Consider the following 18550-nt stretch of genomic DNA (forward strand, 5'->3'; position numbering starts at 1 on the left):
GAATGGTCTGTGTGGACTGAGGACGAATCATGCTGAAGCTGTGTGTTGTGTGGACTGAAAGAACTGTGTTCTGAGGACGAATCATGCTGAAGCTGTGTGTTGTGTGGACTGAAAGAACTGTGTTGGTCTGGTCTGTGTGTCCTTAAAAGACTTTGTTGGTCTGTGTGGATAGTCTTCTAAGTAACCTGATCATGTTGTAGGAGATATAAGAGAATGTCAGGGTGCATAGGTGCCAGATTAAAGTTTTAATCTGGGTTTGGTTGTGCGGACGAATCATGCTGAAAGGACCTGGGTTGGTCTGTGTGGATAGTCTTCACTCTTAGAAACAAGAAATAAGCAACTGAAAGGACTTGTGTTGGTATGTGTAGCAAGAAATAAGTAACTGAAAGGACCTGTGTTGGTCTGTGTGGCAAGAGATAAGTAACTGAAAGGACCTGTGTTGGTCTGTGTGGATAGTCTTCACTCTTAAAAACAAGAAATCAGTACCCTAATCATGTTGTAGGAGATATAGGAGAATGTCGGAAATCATGCTGAAAGGACCTGTGTTGGTCTGTGTGGATAGTCTTCACTCTTAGAAACAAGAAATAAGTAACTTGATCATGTTGTAGGAGATATAGGAGAATGTCGGGGTGCATAGGTGCCAGATTAAAATTCTTAATCTGGGTTTAGTTGTGCGGATGAATCATGCTGAAAGAACCTGTGTTGGTCTGTGTAGACAATCATGCTGAAAGAACCTGTGTTGGTCTGTGTAGACAGTCTTCACTCTTAGAAACAATAAATAAGTAACATGATCATGTTGTAGGAGATAGAGAATGTCGAGGTGCATAGGTGCTAGATTAAAATTCTTAAAATTCTTAAAACTCTTCACCCATGTACCATATCAATGATCGCCTAATAATACATATACCATACACTCATTAATAGGCACCTATCATAAAGATGTGAATCAACACTCAATCTATGGACCTCATCCCGACCTCATTAATTGATAGATCTAGTATTGACCGATAAAAGAGTAAAATAAATTAATAATTTTGAACTTAACAAAAGTGATTTTAACCTTTTTTATGCGATGTCCCACATCGGTTGGGGAGGAGAACAAAATACTAGTGTGGAAATCTTCTCTTAACAGACGCGTCTTAAAGCCTTGAGGGGAAGCCCGAAAGGAAAAGCCCAAAGAGAACAATATCTACTAGCGGTGGATCTGGGTCGTTACTAATGGTATTAGAGCCAGACACCGAACCATGTGCCAGCGAAGAGGCTATCCCCAAAAGGGGTAGACACATGGCAATATGCCAGTAAGGACGCTGGGCCTGAAAGGGGGTGGATTTGGCGGAGGTCCTACATCGATTGGAGGAAGGAAAGAGTACCTGCGAGGACGTTAGACCCTGAAGGTGGGTCCCACATTGGTTGGAGAGGAGAACAAAACACCCTTTATAACGGTGACGCGTTTTAAAGTCTTGAGGGGAAGCCCAAAAGGAAAAGCCCAAAGAGAACAATATCTGCTAGCGGTGGATCTGGGTCGTCCTAAAAAACACGGCCTAAGATAATTCCGGATCACAACAGCCTAAAAAATTAGTTCAATTCAGCCATTTCCAACAACATCAAAACAAAACAAGGATCCTCTTTTCATGTTTTCTTCATAGACAACTCCTAAAACAAAACTAGATTTTATTTGTCATGATAATCCAATTCAGGCATTAGTTCTTGAAGAACATGGAGATCAAGACAAATCTGCTGACCATAAATAAAAATGGCCCAACATTTTGGTAATAAGAATGAACTGAAGTTAAAATTAGTAAATGACATTACAACAAAAGCACAGCTTGATCACTAACTTATGATTCATTTCTGCATATAACTTAACCCACTAGTTCTTCTTCTTATTAATCAGATCAGAAGTAGTAAAAGATCTTTCAATGAGATCAGGGATACCTAGCTTGAGGTCGAAAGTAAGCCGCTGAAGAATCAGCGACAATGTCCTCACGTCCGACATCGCTCGGTGAGCTGAACCCACCAATGGAATATTGTAATACTCACGAAGAGCTTGCAATGAAATTTTCTTAATCTTCGAATCTGATCACGATATTACATTACGTCACATCGCTTCGTTTTATCCATAGAGAAACTAAAGCAAGATAACATGTGCAAAGCGAAAACTAACCTGTGGATTTCATCAACTGACGGGCTAAAAGAATGTTATCGAAAAATAGCCAATTTAGAGGAATGTCGACCGAGCAACGGCTGAACTCCTTGAGTAAAAAGGGCACGTCGAAGGTACGAGCATTATGAGCTACCAATAATACATATCCATCAGGTTTCTGACGGCTTTTGATAAACTGTAATAAGATTGGAATAAGTTCCTTCATCCTATATGAACATAAACAAGAAATGTTTAGATATGTCTATATATTTAACTAGCACTGAGCTGAATGGTACATATTTGAGAAATGAGATTACAACAAACGTGTCGATACCTTGGAACGTCGGGTCGACTGACCATACGGCTTGTAATGCCATGTACAACTGCATTTGGAATGTAGCATTCTGGGTTTATTAATGTTTGGAAGGTGCTATTTTCTCCTCCTGAGAGATCTTGAAGTGCAATTTCCACTATTCTGTCGAGCTCTCGACTAAAACCTGTTGTTTCGATGTCGAAGGTTATAACCGTCACCGGGCGAGCCAATTCCTTGTCTTTAGTAATCGTTTCTTGAATATTACAACATTGAAGCTTCTGAGTTCCATTTTTCTCAGACTTATTGATGCTAACTGTACAGCTTGTTGAAACCGATTCCTCTAAGATTTCATTCCTGATATTGCTCGGTTTACTGCTCGGGTCGGTTTTTGCTTTCCTCCCTGCTTTTGTGGACATAGATTTTCTGGTCCATCTCTTGTTCTGCCCTCCTTCAAGGTTATAGATCCTAAAACCAAGCTGATCATACCAAGAACTATGACCATAATTCCTGTTCAAGGGATGGAAGTTTTCCCTCCATAAATTAGCTAAAGTGGGGACTCCAAATTTGGGAACTCGCAAGATTGAGAAGCACATCGGAGCTGTTATCATTTGAAATCACAACACAACAAGAGGAAAACTATACAGAAAACACCAGCATTGGAAGCAGTTGTCTTCAACCTGTAGATAATCGGGTAACAAAGAATGTAAAAGACCAGATTGATTATCAAATAACGAACAGAATAACAAAGTTAAAAGCCCCAAATGATCTAAAAAGAACAAATACAATCATGTGAAGACAAAAAAATAGAATTTGTCTTTCATGAACTCATTCAGGCATTTTCACAAACACCTTGTAAGCAAATCCATTTGACCAAGAACACTCCCAACTCCCGCCATGTCCAATCCCTCCCCAAATCTCCAAAAAGAGAAACCCAATCCTTCATTACAAAAAAATCAAGTAAACACAAAAATCAAACACCGCAAACCACTTAATCGCTCATACTCAAAATTTCCAAATTAAGCACAGCTGCATCAGATTGAAAAAGAGGGGTTACAATGGAAAGAAACCGCAATCGACCCATTAAATTCTCTAGCAAATTCAACCTATTTACATTCGGATTTCAAAAGAATCACAGCATCCTCCACCCTTTTCCGCATTTTGAACCATTTTTTCAATGCAAAAACAGGGAACTTGCAGAGCGAGCGAGAGAGAGAGAGAGAGAAACTTGCCTGAAAGAAGACCTAAGGGAGAATGAATCTGCACATTTGAGAGCCCAACAGAAGAAGCTGAGTTAAAAATACAGAGAGCAAGAGAGGCTGTAAATCGCGGGGACGAAGACGGAGAAGTGTTTTTCGGGGACACGGAGGTCGGAAGAGACTGCATCTTGTATTTTTTTTTTTTTTTTTTTTTTTTTTTTTTTTTTTTTTAAATTAAAAAAATACGACGCAGCTAAAATTACGGATCGTATAATTTTTTTTTCTAATTTTAAAATTTGTAATAATTTTGATCTTAAATTAATAAAAATATCTTAAAATTCTTTTAACGTTTTGTTTAAAAAATTGATCATGCTCGAATATAACTCTAAAAATGCTCATCATAAGTAGCCGAACATTTAAAACTTCAGAATACATTAAACCACTAGAAAACAATGACGGGCTTGCGTGTTTCAAAACATTGTGCTGGAGTTCAACATAAGATAAAAACTATTACAAATTAAATAATTTAAATAAATGAAATGCAAATACCGGGTTCTAACCCAAGACTAGGAATTTTAAATATGAAACTATCTTATGCACGTGTCAGTCTCTAATTACGATGTTGCTGTCAACCGTATATGGATGTCTTGCCTTTGCCTGAAAAAACAATATGGCACACGGCCCGAGTATTTTGAAGAATACTTAGTAAGTGACCCCACTATAGGAGTCGTGCTAATGCAAATACATGCAATCATGAAATTGGGACCTATCTCTAAACATCATAAGGGTGAGCCTGAGTATTTTGAAGAAATAATCGGTAAGTGATTCCATTAAAGGGGTCATGCTAATGCAAACACATGCAATCATGAATTAGGGACCTAGCTCTAAACATCATAAGGGTGAGCCTGTCGTAAGTGACCCCACTATAGGGGTCATGCTGATGCAAACACATGCAATCATGATTTAGGAACCTATCTCTAGACATCGCAAGGATGGCCTCCAGTCTCGGACAATTGGATGTGTAGTACTTCCCTACACACGACTCACACGTGTGAGTGTGAATCCCCAGGGTGCTCGCACACCTCCTGGACCCTCTAGTCAAGCTAATCTGTAGCGTCGCCATGAGGTCAGCGGAATACCATAGTGTAATGCACCTCACAAACACTCTCATCTGTATAAACAATAATTAAGTATAAGAGCATAATGAAAACTCATCCCAAAGTTCATCCGTATCTTGTATAATTTAACCTAATTTTTGTCGAGGATGGTTGGAGCTCCAAATTGGCTAATGAAGATGCAGATCATGAACATATAAATAAAAGACACTATCTACTGTCTTTTACGGAAATCAAAAGTAAAATTCCGAGCAAAGTGGACAATATCACTATGTCTTTTATTATACTTTTTAATTTTGTATTTTTATAAGCATTTATTAATTTTTATTACCATAAATATGGAGTTCAAAAACTATAAAGTTCAAATATCAAACATTCACGAGTCACAACATATCACTAATATCGATTACAAATGTTAAATATTCTTAATCTCGTAATCGTCTTAAAAATAGGGAAGAGTTGAGTTAAGTTGGATGGATCGGTTTCGAGTTGGTCGGGTTGTCCCGATGAAAAAAATGTCAACCAGTAGACCGAATCAAATTTCAATTTTGAAAAACCTAATCCAACCCTAAAATAATCTCGAAGGGCTAAAATATTTTTTTTATCAAAAATAAAATTATTTTGTAGTTGAAATATATTAAAAAGAGATATTTTGCTTGAGAGAGGGAGAAGGTATATGCTCTCTAAATATGCCTTGCTTGAAAAGATGGGAGACATTATTCCTCCAAATAATAATAATAATAATAATAAATTGCTTAAATTAGCGGAATAGAGTTGGTTTATTTCTTCGGTTGGGTTGTCGGGTTTTTTTTTTTAATTAGTTTTTTTTTATAAAATCATACTTATTCACAGTATATGTTACGTTAATAAATAAAAATGTCATAAACCTTAAATATCAAACATTTATAAATTACAACATATCACTAATATCGATAAAAAAACGTTAGATATTCTTAATGTTCATAATAATCTAAAAAGTAGGGTAGAGTTGAGTTGGATTGTAACGTTATTTTTGGGTTGGTCGAGTTGATTTGACTAAGAAAATGTCAACCCGTGAATCTACCCGAATTTTTTGTCAACCCAATCCAACTTTTAGGTATGGGTTATGTTGGTCAAGTAATCGAGTCATATGAATACGCTTAATAATTTTTTTGTACTTTTGGTATATCATTAAATTAGTCGTTACTATCAGTTTATGGTTATTACTTTCAACTTTTTCACGTTGATCGAATATCTCAAGGCAAGAACACTATAGGAATGTTTTAGTTTATATTTTTAGTGCTTTAGGGGATTGATATCTCCTTAATAAACTTGCATGAGTATTTAGTTTATGTACATCATGCTCCAGGTGATTGATAGATTTATCTCCCTAGCGAAACATACTAAAGAACCAAGTTAAGACTAGGGAGCTAGAGCAGTCTCGAATTAACCTAGATCAATATGTTTCTAGTAGACCGAGCACCCTAGGATTGTGAGGGGCTATCAATGGTTTAAACCCGTGTGCATCCAAGAATGGATTAGCTTGAAGAATTAGTCTTAGACATCCTAGAAACGAGATATGAGACTTAAACCGCCTAAATGCTTTAAGAACCTAGTAGACCACCATGGCCATCCAATACCGTCGAGACTTAAACCGCCTAAATGCTTTAAGAAACGAGAGATGAGACTTAAACCGCCTAAATGCTTTAAGAACCCAGTGTCAATAGAGCCTCCACTACCCTTTTCACTTCGATACCCATACCGTCGAGATCTCGCCCCAATGTCGTACTATCAAGCCAGACATAGATTGGTTAGTGTTGTTTGACCAGATAGTTTAATATATTACCCTACATAGAAGATCAATTCTAAGAGAGGTAGCGTGAAATCACATGGGCAGTCTTAGTAGCGGGTAAGTATACGACGTCACTCCCCCAGGCTTAGGTGACTATATGGTCCTCTGGAAGGGTTCACTAGCTAACCTCCTATGAATGACGAGTAGGCTAGCACAAACCATATTGTCTCCATCAGAGAAAAAGTGTTATGAGATAGTGCCTTAACCCAAGACACCAATTTACCGCTGCGTAAGCAAAACTAGTTACCTAAGTCTAAAAATAAAAAAGTAGTTCACCCTAAAGATGAGATTCATTGCCCAGTAGACCCACAACTCCAGAAATGGGTTGTATTGATACGAGTTCAAAAAAAAAAAAAAAAAAAAAAAAAACGTGTGAAATCTCGCAATTTTCGGCGAGGTTGCTAATAGAACATACTATTTTGCTGACTCCCCACATTAAACCCTAAGGCATCTAAGTAGCCGTCCTCCATTTGAGTAGTTGTACCTGTGAGAGAGGAGCAGAAAGATTGAGGTGAGGAATCGATAACTCCGCGAGGCTTCGGACCTTTGTGAGTTCTCAGGTAGGAGCGAACCAATGCCGGGGTACTTCGTAACAAGAGGGACAGATGCACCATCAAGGACGAACGGACGACGGTGGTCTCATCGACAATAGTAGTCGGGTTTCGCGATTAGGGTTCGTCGGGACTCTCAGGTGAGGAAGATAGGGCAGCGGATCGCGGGTTGGGTTCTTCTGGTATCACGGGAGCTCGCTTCAGCCAACGTACAGCCCGTGCCTTGCAGTTTGCGTTCGAACACCGACTTTGGGCCACGTACCCATTTCGGCCCAAGACCAGCGACACTAGCCCGGGTTTAGAAGTCGTGCGCCGCCAGTGACCCTCTTGACTTGCCAGCTCAGTACTTCGGCTTCGTTGTATCTCGCGGCTCGGCTCGACGGTGTGGCTTGGCGGTTCGGTGGCTCGGCTTAGCGGCTCAGTATACAAATAATATACCGATTCCTAGGTTTTCGACCCTTCTAGAGCTGTTTCCACCGTTGTTTCAACCATCTGAGGTCAGTGTATGCTAAATAAAAGCTATGGTTTCCTTAGATGTCGTTAGTTGTTTTTTACTTTTGAAACATCTAAATTAACGCTCCCCGTTGAATGGAAGAGCGTAATTTTTGTGGGCCATTTTGGCCAACTTTGTGCGCAAGTTTTTGCCAACTACTTTCCATTTTTAGGATTATATTTGTTATTTAAATATCCCAATTGAATGATAAATGACATCATCGAGTCTTCAACAAATCTTTCTCTCCCTTTTACATTTCGTTATTTTTTCTTCAAAAAAATTTTCCTTCGGTCGGTTTTTTTTTCGTCGACGTTTTCCTCCCAATTGCTAAAAGTCAACAAGACGAGGTACTCCACCGTGAATTGATTTGGGTTTTGATCTGCCTCGGTTACGTCGTTCCACTGCCAAAAGGTGGTATCGTCAAAGATGACGTCGGGGGACACGTGAGCTCGCCCCTCTGTAGGATCATAGAACCTGTACGCCTTGCTTTTGGGTTCGTAGCCGATGAAGACAACCTTCAGCCCCCTGGGATTGAGCTTGTCGAGGTGGGGACGCGCGTCCTTCATTTATGCAACGCAGCCGAACACTCGGAGATGACATTCTGCTGCAGATCAAAACCCAAATCAATTCACGGTGGAGTACCTCATCTTGTTGACTTCTGGAAATTGGGAGGAAAACGTCGACGAAAAAAAAACCGGCCGAAGGAAAATTTCTTCGAAGAAAAAATAACGAAAGTAAAAGGGACGAGCAGCAGGAGCAGTAGGAGAACCGGCGATGGGTCCTCGACACAAGGGTGACAAACCGTATGATTCGGGCCAAGTCTGCGTTCTCCGAGCTCGACTCAGGGATTCGCGAGACGGTTAAGTTCGGCGATGGCTCCGAAGGGCGCGGCACCATCCTGTTCATTGGCAAGGGAGGCGAGCACCACAAGCTGACCGGCGTCTACTTCATCCCGAGGCTCAAGGCTAACCTTGTGAGCCTGGGTCAACTCGTTGAGGCTGGCTGCCACATTTCCATCAAGCGCGAGCTACTCAAGATCCGCGATGATCGATGACGGCTGCTCACACAAGTTTGATGCACGACAAATCGTCTTTACATCCTAGAGTTGGAGATAGAGCAACCAGTCAGTCTCTCGGCCAGGACCGAAGAAGTATCTTGGAGATGGCACGCAAGGTACGGACACCTAAACTTTCCTACCCTACAAAAATTACATAAGGAGGAGATGGTGCACGGTTTGCCGATAATCAAAGGCGTGAACAAGCTGTGCAACGGGTGCCTCAAAAGCAAACAAAGGTGCACCCCCTTTCCGTCTCGGACATCCTACCGCGCCGGTGAGCCGTTGGAGTTGGTACACGACAATATCTGCAGGCCCATCAAGCTAGCGACCCCAGGCGGCAAGACCCTCTTCCTCCTGTTGGTCGATGACAAAAGCCGCTTCATGTGGCTAATCCTGCTACAAGCGAAACGTGAGGCGGTATAGGCGATTAAGCGCATCCTGGCGCAAGTGGAGGCCGAATGCGGGAAGAAAATGCGAGTGCTGCGCACGGACCAAGGCGAAGAATTCACCTCAGCGAGCTTCGGTAAGTACTGTAACGAGCTCGGCATGCAGCAACAACTAACGACGCCCTATTTCCCCTAGCAGAACAGGGTGGTAGAACGCCAAAATCAAACCATTGTCGGGACAGCGAGGTCATTGCTGATGACGGCTGGGATGCCTGGGAGATTCTGGAGAGAGGCGGTAATGACGACAGTCTGCCTCCTCAATCGTTCGCCAACGCGAAGCCGCGACGGGAAGACGCCACACGAGGCCTGGTACAACAAGAAGCCAGCGGTACGTCATCTTCGAGTGTTCGGCTGCGTTGCATACATGAAGGATGCGTGTCACCACCTCGACAAGCTCGATCCCAGGGGGCTGAAGTGTCAAAACCAGTGCAAGATGGAATTAGTCAAAGTTGTCAAGCCATTCATCCTGATCAGGAGGAATAGTTTATTTCAGTAGAGTTTTTGTAGGAGCTATTTATAGGTGTTTAATTAGGAGTCATCCGCTTATTAAAACACAAGCTACAGTAAACAGTTCATTTATTTCAGTTGTCCCTGTATTATCTTCTTTGAGTAATAATAATTTCATATTTATTATTCGTGCTTAGTTTGGTACGATTGCTTAATATCTTAATTTGTGTGGTTTTAAGTCTTCATGTGCTGATTCGAGCTTATTTGTTAAGAAAACAACAACTGGATGCACCTTGTTGTTACTTTATGTTGATGACATGATTATTACTGGTGATGATAGTGTTGAAATCAGTAGTCTTCAAGATGCCTTGTCTGTTCATTTTGAAATGAAAAGATTAGGTGAAGCTGATTGTTTTCTGGGCTTAGAAATTAAGAAATGTGATGATGGTTATTTTCTGTCTAAAAAAAAGGATATGCATCAAGTTTATTGCAAAGGTTTAGTATTGAGAATTCAAGAGAAAAAACTACTCCTATGGAACCAAATCTAAAATTAGCTAGAAATGAAGGGGAGTCATTAGCAAATGCGACATTCTTTCGTCAACTTGTTGGTAGTTTATTCTATTTAACTATCACAAGGCCAGACATTGCCTTTTCAGTAGAAGTTGTGTCTCAATTTATGGATCAACCACGTGAGACTCATTTAATTGCAGCAAAAAGGATTCTTTGTTACATAAAGGGCACTATAAATTATGGATTAATGTATGATAAATCAAAGTCATTTTCATTGAGTGGTTTTGTGGATGCTGATTGGGCTGGTGACGTGAACGACAGACGCTCCACAACAGGTTTTTGCTTTACAGCAGGCTCTGCCGCAATTTCATGGTGCAGTAAAAAGTAAAGTATCGTTGCTTTGTCAAGTTGTGAAGCAGAATATGTAGCTGCTACAATGGCTACTCAAGAATGTTTGTGGCTCAAAAGACTTATTCAAGAAATGGTGACTACTCTCAATGAGCCAATTCAAATCAATTGTGATAATGAAAGTGCAATAAAACTCGCTGGAAATCCGGTGTTTCATGCTCGTTCGAAACACATTGAAACTCATTATCATTTTATTCGAGAGAAAGTATTATCGCAGGATGTTGAATTGCAGAAAATACATACTAATGAGCAAGTTGCAGACATATTCACTAAGACACTTGCCAAAGTGAAGTTTGAAGTTTTTTGCACTCGGAGTTATTAAGAAATAAGCTTGCACTAAGGAGGCTGCCAAAATTAGTGCAACTTATTTTAGATGGAATTAGTCAAGTTGTTAAGCCATTCATCTTTAGCAGGAGGAATAGTTTATTTAAGTAGAGTTTTTGTATGAGCTATTTATAGGATTTATTTTTGTTTAAATAGGAGTCCTCCGCTCAGTAAAACACAAGCCACAGTAAACAGTTCATTATTTTAGTTGTCCCTGTATTATCTTCTTTGAGTAAAATAATTTCATATTTATTCACACCTTTGAGCGTGAGATATTGTAACACTGAAGGTCGTCTTCATCGGCTACAAACCCGGAAGCAAGGCGTACAGGTTCTATGATCCTGCAGAGGGGCGAGCTCACGTGTCGCGCGACGTCATCTTTGACGAGACCACCTTTTGGCAGTGGAACGACGTTACCGAGGCAGATCAAAACCCAAATCAATTCACAGTGGAGTACCTCGTCTTGTTGACTTCTGGCAATTGGGAGGAAAACGTCGACGAAAAAAAACCGGCTGAAGGAAAATTTCTTCGAAAAAAAAATAACGGAAAGTAAAAGGAGAGAGAGAAATATTTGCTGAAGACTCGATGATGGGAAAATAAATGGCAACTTAACTAACGCTCTTCCACTTGACGTGTACTTCCCACTTACTTCAATTGTGTGGGTTTAACGTAAAAATAGTTACCTAACAAAAATGGTTAACTAAAAGTTAGGGATCACATTCACTCGGTAGGGATTTATCTAACACTGTAACTCTACTTTGCTAAAAACAGGTTATGATAGGAATGTACCTTGAGAGTTAGGCATAAGGTTTAGTTGGGTTTCATTATGAAAAGACTCTAAGTTTATAATGTGGTTTTATAGGGAGTAGTTAGGCGTCAGAGTTGGCTTATCGCGAGTGACTTCGGCCAAAACCAGAGAGGTAAGTAACCTTACTTTTGGAGTTGGAGTTAGCTATTGTATGTATGATGGTGCGTGCCTTGTGGCCTTCGCATGTACCCTGTCTGCTATCGATGTATACTATGCCATGTGTTTTCGCTGTGAAATGTCGATGTATGTCGCGCTTATGTGATTCTGTTTTGCCATGCATGAAATTTGTTGATATGTCATGGATGTGTTGAGGGCTTTGCATGTCATCGATGTTGTGACTGGAGAACCACGATACACATACATAATGCTTAACTAAGCCATGCTATGTAACACGACAAGGGAATGGAACGTTGTATGTATAATGCCATGAAGGTAAGCTTTAGGGACCTCATGCATGTTGTGTGTCATGTGCATAGGGTTACTTCCCCATTATGTTATGATGATACGGACGCGTACATTCGATATTATGCCTGCTATGATATCATGCAGGCCTTTGCTTTTCCGTGGCGTCTGGTAACGTGTATCACATGTACCCGACCAAGTCAGGCCTAGGGAATTTGTATACGAATCCATCTGTTGGGCCCACGTTTACGTACGTGGGCCGTGTGTGGGGAAGTACCACACATCTGCCCTGGCCAGATAAAGCAAGGGCCTAAGACCATGTAAAGGGAATGGAAGACAGGTCCCCTCACATTTTTATGCTTGTGTTTGTCCATGTGTGCTGCACTTGATTACATGTGTTCTGAATGTGTATTGTATGCCTAAATCTAATAGTGGGGCAACTTACTGGGTATTTTATAAAATAATCAAGCCACATGTTACCTATATTTTCAGGTAAAGGCACGGCTCCCATGTATGGTTGACGATAAATGCTGCGAAGACCATGGAAGTCTTAGGGAGAGCTTGTAGGGTAGTAGATGTTCTATTCAAGATTTCTTTCGAATAATAATTATTTGCATTTGTTTCCCTTAGTTAGTTCTTGATTGATTCCCAGTTAGGTCGATCCTTAGTGTTATGAACTACTTACAACGGACATGTCCTTGTTATTAAGTTTGTTGATATGAACTTTTGCATTTTTGCCTTATGAATGCAAGGTAACGTCGCTAATTAGGTTGAAGAAAATTAGGGGCGTTACAGTTAGTATCAGAGCGCTAGGTCATAGATCTTGTAGACTGGCCTACGATATAGGCTTAAGGTACTTCCATGGTCTTCCAGCAAACGCACCGTCAGGTATTTGTGTATTTCGTAATGAATGATATGGTTTGCACGCTTTCATGTCTTAAATGTTAGTATGTTCCATTATGTGACAAGATTGGTTGTGATATGATATATATGATGGCTATGATTGATGTATGGTTGTATGTGTGTGGGACTTGTGTCATTGTAATTGTTTATGGAATCTGATAGATTAGTATGTAACTCAGTAGCTACTGCTATGTTTAGATATGCCACCCAGGACACAAGGAGGGGGTATTAGGGGACGACCCCCTCTTAGGGGTAGAGGGAGAGGTGGAAGAGGACGAGGCCTAGACCGCGAGGACTCCATGGAAGAGCATAACATAGCTATGACGTTCCCGCCACTAGCGATACCTCAACCCGCCCAAGACTCGACGGCTGCATTGCTGGATGCATTGCAAATCGTCATATGAAACCTATCCGGTAATCAACAAGCTAAGGAATCAGCCTCTACTAGGGAAGGTAGGTGCTTGCAGGATTTCAAGATGGGCGACCCACAAACCTTCAAGGGAACTTCTGATGACTTGACGGAGGCACAGTTGTGGCTGAGTTCCATAGAGACCATGTTCAGGTTGAGAAATTGTCCTGAAGATTAAAAGGTGGAGTGCGTTGTGTTCATGTTGCATGCCGATGCTCAAGTCTGTTGGCGATCCACACGAGAGATTATCAGACCTAGGGGGGGCGGAATCTCGTGGATAGAATTTAAAGAGGCCTTTGCAGAGGCGTACTACCCAGAGGACGTCCAGATCCGCAAACATCAAGAGTTCACCCACCTGAGGCAGAGAGGGCATTCGATTACTACTTATGCTAGGGAGTTTGCCAAGTTGAAATGCTTCGCCCCTGATTTGGTAGACACCGATTACAGGACGGCTCGCCGGTTTGTGTTGGGGTTGGACAGGATGATTTGTAACGTTATTAAGGCAATAACGCCTAATGCTGACGCACTGAGGGTAGCAAGGGCCATAGAGGGAACTGATGGACCGAGCAAATCTCACTCATCAACAGAGAGACAGAAACGACGTCGTGATCGAGATGACCACCGAGAATCCCGTTTGTCGACAGAGAGATAGAAACATTGTCGTTATCGGGATGACCATTGTGATTCATCACCCTCACTACCACCGAGACGACCAGATAAACGGCGTTGCAATTCCAGGCGGGGCCAGCAAGAAGGGAAAGCATATCAGACGATAGACCCAAGTGCAACAAGTGTGGGAAGAACCATTGGGGTCAGTGCTTGGCTCGCTCTAGGGCCTACTTTCGATGTGGGCAGGAAGGTCACTTGGCTAGGGACTGTCCCGGAGGACGCTCCAATAATGCCGGGGGTCAGTAGAGACCATTACGCATAGCAGATGTCCCCACCCAGAACCGCTCTCCAGCGAGAGCCTATGTCTCCACCAGCAAGGACACTAAAAACCCTAATGCGGCGGTGACAGGTACGTTATCCGTTCTTGGCCACTTTGTTTTGACATTGTTTGACTCGCGGTCTACGCACTCCTTTATTTCCACTACTTTTGTTAGTCAAGCAAAGATTGTGTTAGAACCCTTGTTACATGATTTCTTAGTGGGCACCCCGGCAGAGGTGGATATGGTTGCTGCTTATAGGGTAAGGAATGGTCAGATAGTAGTATCAGGGGTTAGTTTAGACGTAGACTTAATGGTAGTTGATATGACCGTGTATGATGTAATTTTGGGCATGGATTGGTTATCGAAAAATCATGCTAGCATAGACGGTCACAAGAAAGAGGTTATTTTTACGCCACCGTTCAAGCCCAGATTGAAATTCAAGGGCATGAGTGTGGGCACCATGCCCAGGTGATATCGATGATGAAGGCAAAGAAGCTGGTCCAGCACAGAGCTTCGGTGATACTAGCCAATGTGGCGAAAAACAAGAAATAAGGAGTCTCCCCAACCACGTTACCTGTAGTGATGAGTTCCCGGACGTGTTCCCAGAGGACTTGCCAGAAATTCCTCCATCCCGAGATGTCAATTTTGCAATAGAGCTAGAACCAGGTACTGGTCCTATATCCAAGGCCCCGTACCGCATGGCACCAGCTGGGCTGAAAGAACTCAAGACGCAACTACAAGAGCTGCTGGACAAAGAATTTTTTAGACCTAGCATGTCGCCTTGCGGTGCGCTGGTATTATTCGTCAAGAAAAAGGATGGTTCCATGTGCCTGTGCATCGATTACAGGGAGCTGAATAAGAGAACGGTGAAGAATAGGTATCCCCTCTCACGCACCGAGGGCTTGTTCGACTAGCTCAGAGAGGCCACAGTGTTTTCAAAGATGAATCTTCGTTCAGGTTACCATCAAATCAAGATAAAAAATGAGGACGTATCAAAAACAACTTTTAGAACAAGGTATGGTCATTACGAGTTTGTGGTATTTTGGACTCACGAATGCCCCTGTAATGTTCATGGAGCTGATGAACAGGGTGTTCAAGGAATATCTGGATACCTTTGTCATTGTATTCATAGACGATATCTTGGTATACTCAAAGACGAATCAGGAACACCAAATGCACCTGAGGAATGCTATGACAGTTCTGAAAGAAAATAAATTGTATGCCAAGTTCTCGAAGTGTGAGTTTTGGTTACGTGAAGTCTCTTTCCTAGGGCATGTGATATCCACGGAAGATGTGTTAGTTGATCCTACCAATGTAGAAGTAGTCACCAACTGGGCTCGTCCAACTACTATTACCGAGGTACGAAGCTTTCTGGGCTTGGCAGGCTACTATCGACGCTTTGTACAGGACTTTTCCAAGATAGTGGCACCACTCGGGCGATTGACTCGAAAAGCTATGGTGTTCGTATGGACCGAGGATTGCGAGGAAAGCTTCCAAGACCTGAAGGAGAGAATGACGACTGCACCTGTGCTCACAATGCCTGATTGTATAGGGAACTACGCCATTTTCAGCGATGCTTCCAAAAAGGGCTTGGGATGCATATTGATGCAACAGGGGAAGGTTATTTCCTACGCATCAAAGCAATTGAAGGACTATGAAAAGAATTATCCCAATCATGATTTAGAACTAGCCGCGGTAGTTTTTGCATTAAAGATATGGCGAGACTACCTTTATGGGGAGAGAACTCAGATTTATACTGATCATAAGAGCGTGAAGTATTTCTTCACCCAGAAGGATTTGAATATGAGACAGCGACGGTGGTTGGAATTAGTCAAGGATTATGACATTGACATTCAATACCACCCCGGGAATGCCAATGTGGTTGCAGATGCCCTAAGTAGGAAGACAGCGCATTCATCGGCATTAATCACGAAGGAGCCCAGGGTGCATGCAGATTTTGAGCGAGCTGAAATAGTAGTAGCACTGGAAGGTCTTAAGGCACAACTAGCTCGACTGACTGTAAAATCCACTCTTCGGCAGAGATTAGTTGAGGCTCAAGTAAGAGACCCTGGTTTGGCGAGAGTACTTAATGAAATGGAGATAGAACCAGCTGGTGGGTACTCCAACTCATCTGATGGTGGGTTGTTGTATCAAGGTCGTTTGTGTGTACCGATGATAGAGAAATGGAGAAATGAAATACTGAAAGAGGCGCATAACTCCCCATTCGTCATGCACCCTGGCGGTACAAAAATGAGTCAGGACATCAGACCACACTTCTGGTGGTGTGGTATGAAGAAGGATATTGCAAAATTCGTCAATAGATGCTTGGTTATCCAACAAGTCAAGACACCTAGACAGAGACCAGCGGGGTTACTACAGCCTCTCAACATACTAGAATGAAAATGGGAGAACATTGCCATGGATTTCATAGTGGGCCTACCTAAGACATTGAAGGGTTACACGCTCATATGGGTGATTATGGACAGATTGACAAAGTCGGCGCACTTCCTCCCTGGCAAAGCCACATACACAGTGGACAATTGGGCACATATGTACATGAAAGAAATTGTCAGATTACATGGAGTTCCTATGTGGATTGTATCAGACCGAGACCCACGTTTTACTTTAGTATTTTGTCGTGGACTCCAGAAAGCGTTGGGCACTCGACTGGATTTCAGTACAGCATTTCACCCACAGACAGACGGACAAACGGAACGCTTGAACCAAATCCTAGAGGACATGTTGCGAGCCTGTGTGCTTGACTTTACTGGGAGTTGGGACTTGACGTCGCACCTCATGGAATTTGCTTATAATAACAAGTATCCGGCGACAATTGACATGGCACTGTTTGAGGCATTGTACGAAAAGTGGTGTAGGACACCATTATTCTGGAACGAAGTAGGAAAACGGGAACTGGTGGGTCTGGAGTTGGTCCAAGTCACGAATGAGGCGATGCAACAGATTAGGGGGGAATGCACACCACTCAAAGTAGACAGAAGAGTTATGCGGACTCGAGACGAAGAGACCTGAAGTTTGAAGTGGGCAACATGGTATTCCTGAAGGTGGCCCCCATGAAGGGCATCCTGAGGTTCGGACGCAAAGACAAACTGAGTCCGCGCTTTATAGGACCCTTTGAAATTTTGGAGCGAATCAGTTAGCTGTAAGAGCTGTACAACTGGTAGTAAAGATGGTGTTATAAGGAAGAGCTTAGGATTGATTTCTCGCCAGAGTTATTTGCCTAAGATATTTGCCTCAAAGTTCGTCGAAAATATGATTTCTCGCCGGAGTTCAAAACAGGGGATTTTCTTTATTGGGCAGCTGATTATTGGGGTTTTCAAGGCCAAATTTCTTCATGAAACCTCTTCCTTATCCTTCCCTCAAGCTAAAGGAATTAGTTTTGAGGAACAACGTGGGACCTTAATTTTGGAAAATCGTCCTTGGTTTGCAACTTACCCAAAAATGTGAATTTTTCTTTTCTTGGGCATCTCGTTCTACAATGCTTTATCTCTCAATTCCTTCATCAAATTTACTTAACTTAATCCACCTAAGCTAAATGAATTCTCAATTTTAAAGAAAGGGACCGTAGATAAGAATTCGACACTTACCCTCAAATTCTACTCGAAACATATTTCCTTCAATTAGACATGTTCTTGAGGTTATTTCTCTTCGTAGACTTCTATGGAAACACTCCTTGGAGTGTGGAAACTAATTGGAATTGGCCTTGCTTGACGAAATTGCGTGTAAGCTTGGATTGGATTTTCAAGCTTATTTTGAAGTTCTTCAATGGCGGATTGGATTGGGGGAATGATTTCTAGGCACTTTCAGCACTCAATTCTTTCATAGAACTTGTAGGTAATCTTGTTTAGAAATTGTAGGAACAGGTTGGAAGGGAAATGGTAGAGGATTACTCTCGAATGGGAAGAAATTCGAGAGTAGGTGACCTAAAATCTAAACGCCTATTACTAGTGATTAGGAGCTCGATTCAACTCGATTCTTGTTGCATACTATTGCCCAAACTTCAAACTTTATAGGGAAAGCTTAAACCGACGTTAAACTTCCAGAATCATTGTGATTTGGAGATTGAATTTTTTGGACAATTCTTAAAAAATATCTTCAAAATTGGAAAAATGTCATTTTTCGTCTTTTCGCTTGACTTTTCCTTTCCAATACTTTTTCAAAGGCCTTAAATCCTTAAAATTTATTTTTAGGGTATAGAAATTTCTTGATTAAGACTATTTTCTTTACTTAAATGCCTTAATTCCTTT

The 18550-nt window shown here is 41.7% G+C and overlaps 1 protein-coding gene across 2 annotated transcripts; it reads right to left on the reverse strand.

The window, feature by feature from the left end:
* Positions 1-1654: 1654 nt before the first annotated feature.
* DPD1 (Polynucleotidyl transferase, ribonuclease H-like superfamily protein) lies at positions 1655-3844 on the reverse strand. Of its 2 annotated transcripts, none has more exons than XM_023659787.2 (4): positions 3686-3844; positions 2478-3133; positions 2165-2370; positions 1655-2076 (listed from the first exon to the last, which is right to left on the reverse strand). In XM_023659787.2, exons 2-4 carry the CDS (start codon positions 3062-3064, stop codon positions 1871-1873), a joined length of 999 nt encoding a protein of 332 aa, XP_023515555.2. In that variant the 5' UTR covers positions 3065-3133; positions 3686-3844; the 3' UTR covers positions 1655-1870. The 2 variants fall into 2 exon arrangements, with proteins under 2 accessions (XP_023515555.2, XP_086975582.1); XM_087119456.1 differs by lacking the exon at positions 3686-3844 and adding an exon at positions 3240-3264.
* Between the last annotated feature and the right edge of the window lie 14706 nt (positions 3845-18550).

This window comes from Cucurbita pepo, chromosome 18, assembly GCF_057944985.1.
Source record: "Cucurbita pepo subsp. pepo isolate OVF chromosome 18, ASM5794498v1, whole genome shotgun sequence".
NCBI lineage: Eukaryota > Viridiplantae > Streptophyta > Magnoliopsida > Cucurbitales > Cucurbitaceae > Cucurbita > Cucurbita pepo.

Coding starts and splice junctions, on each gene's coding strand:
- DPD1 (XM_023659787.2), bottom strand. CDS start 3,064: ATGATAACAGCTCCGATGTGCTTCTCAATCTTGCGAGTTCCCAAATTT. Junction 2,371..2,477: donor AGTCGACCCGACGTTCCAAG/GTATCGACACGT, acceptor ATGTTCATATAG/GATGAAGGAACTTATTCCAA. Junction 2,077..2,164: donor TCAGTTGATGAAATCCACAG/GTTAGTTTTCGC, acceptor TATCGTGATCAG/ATTCGAAGATTAAGAAAATT.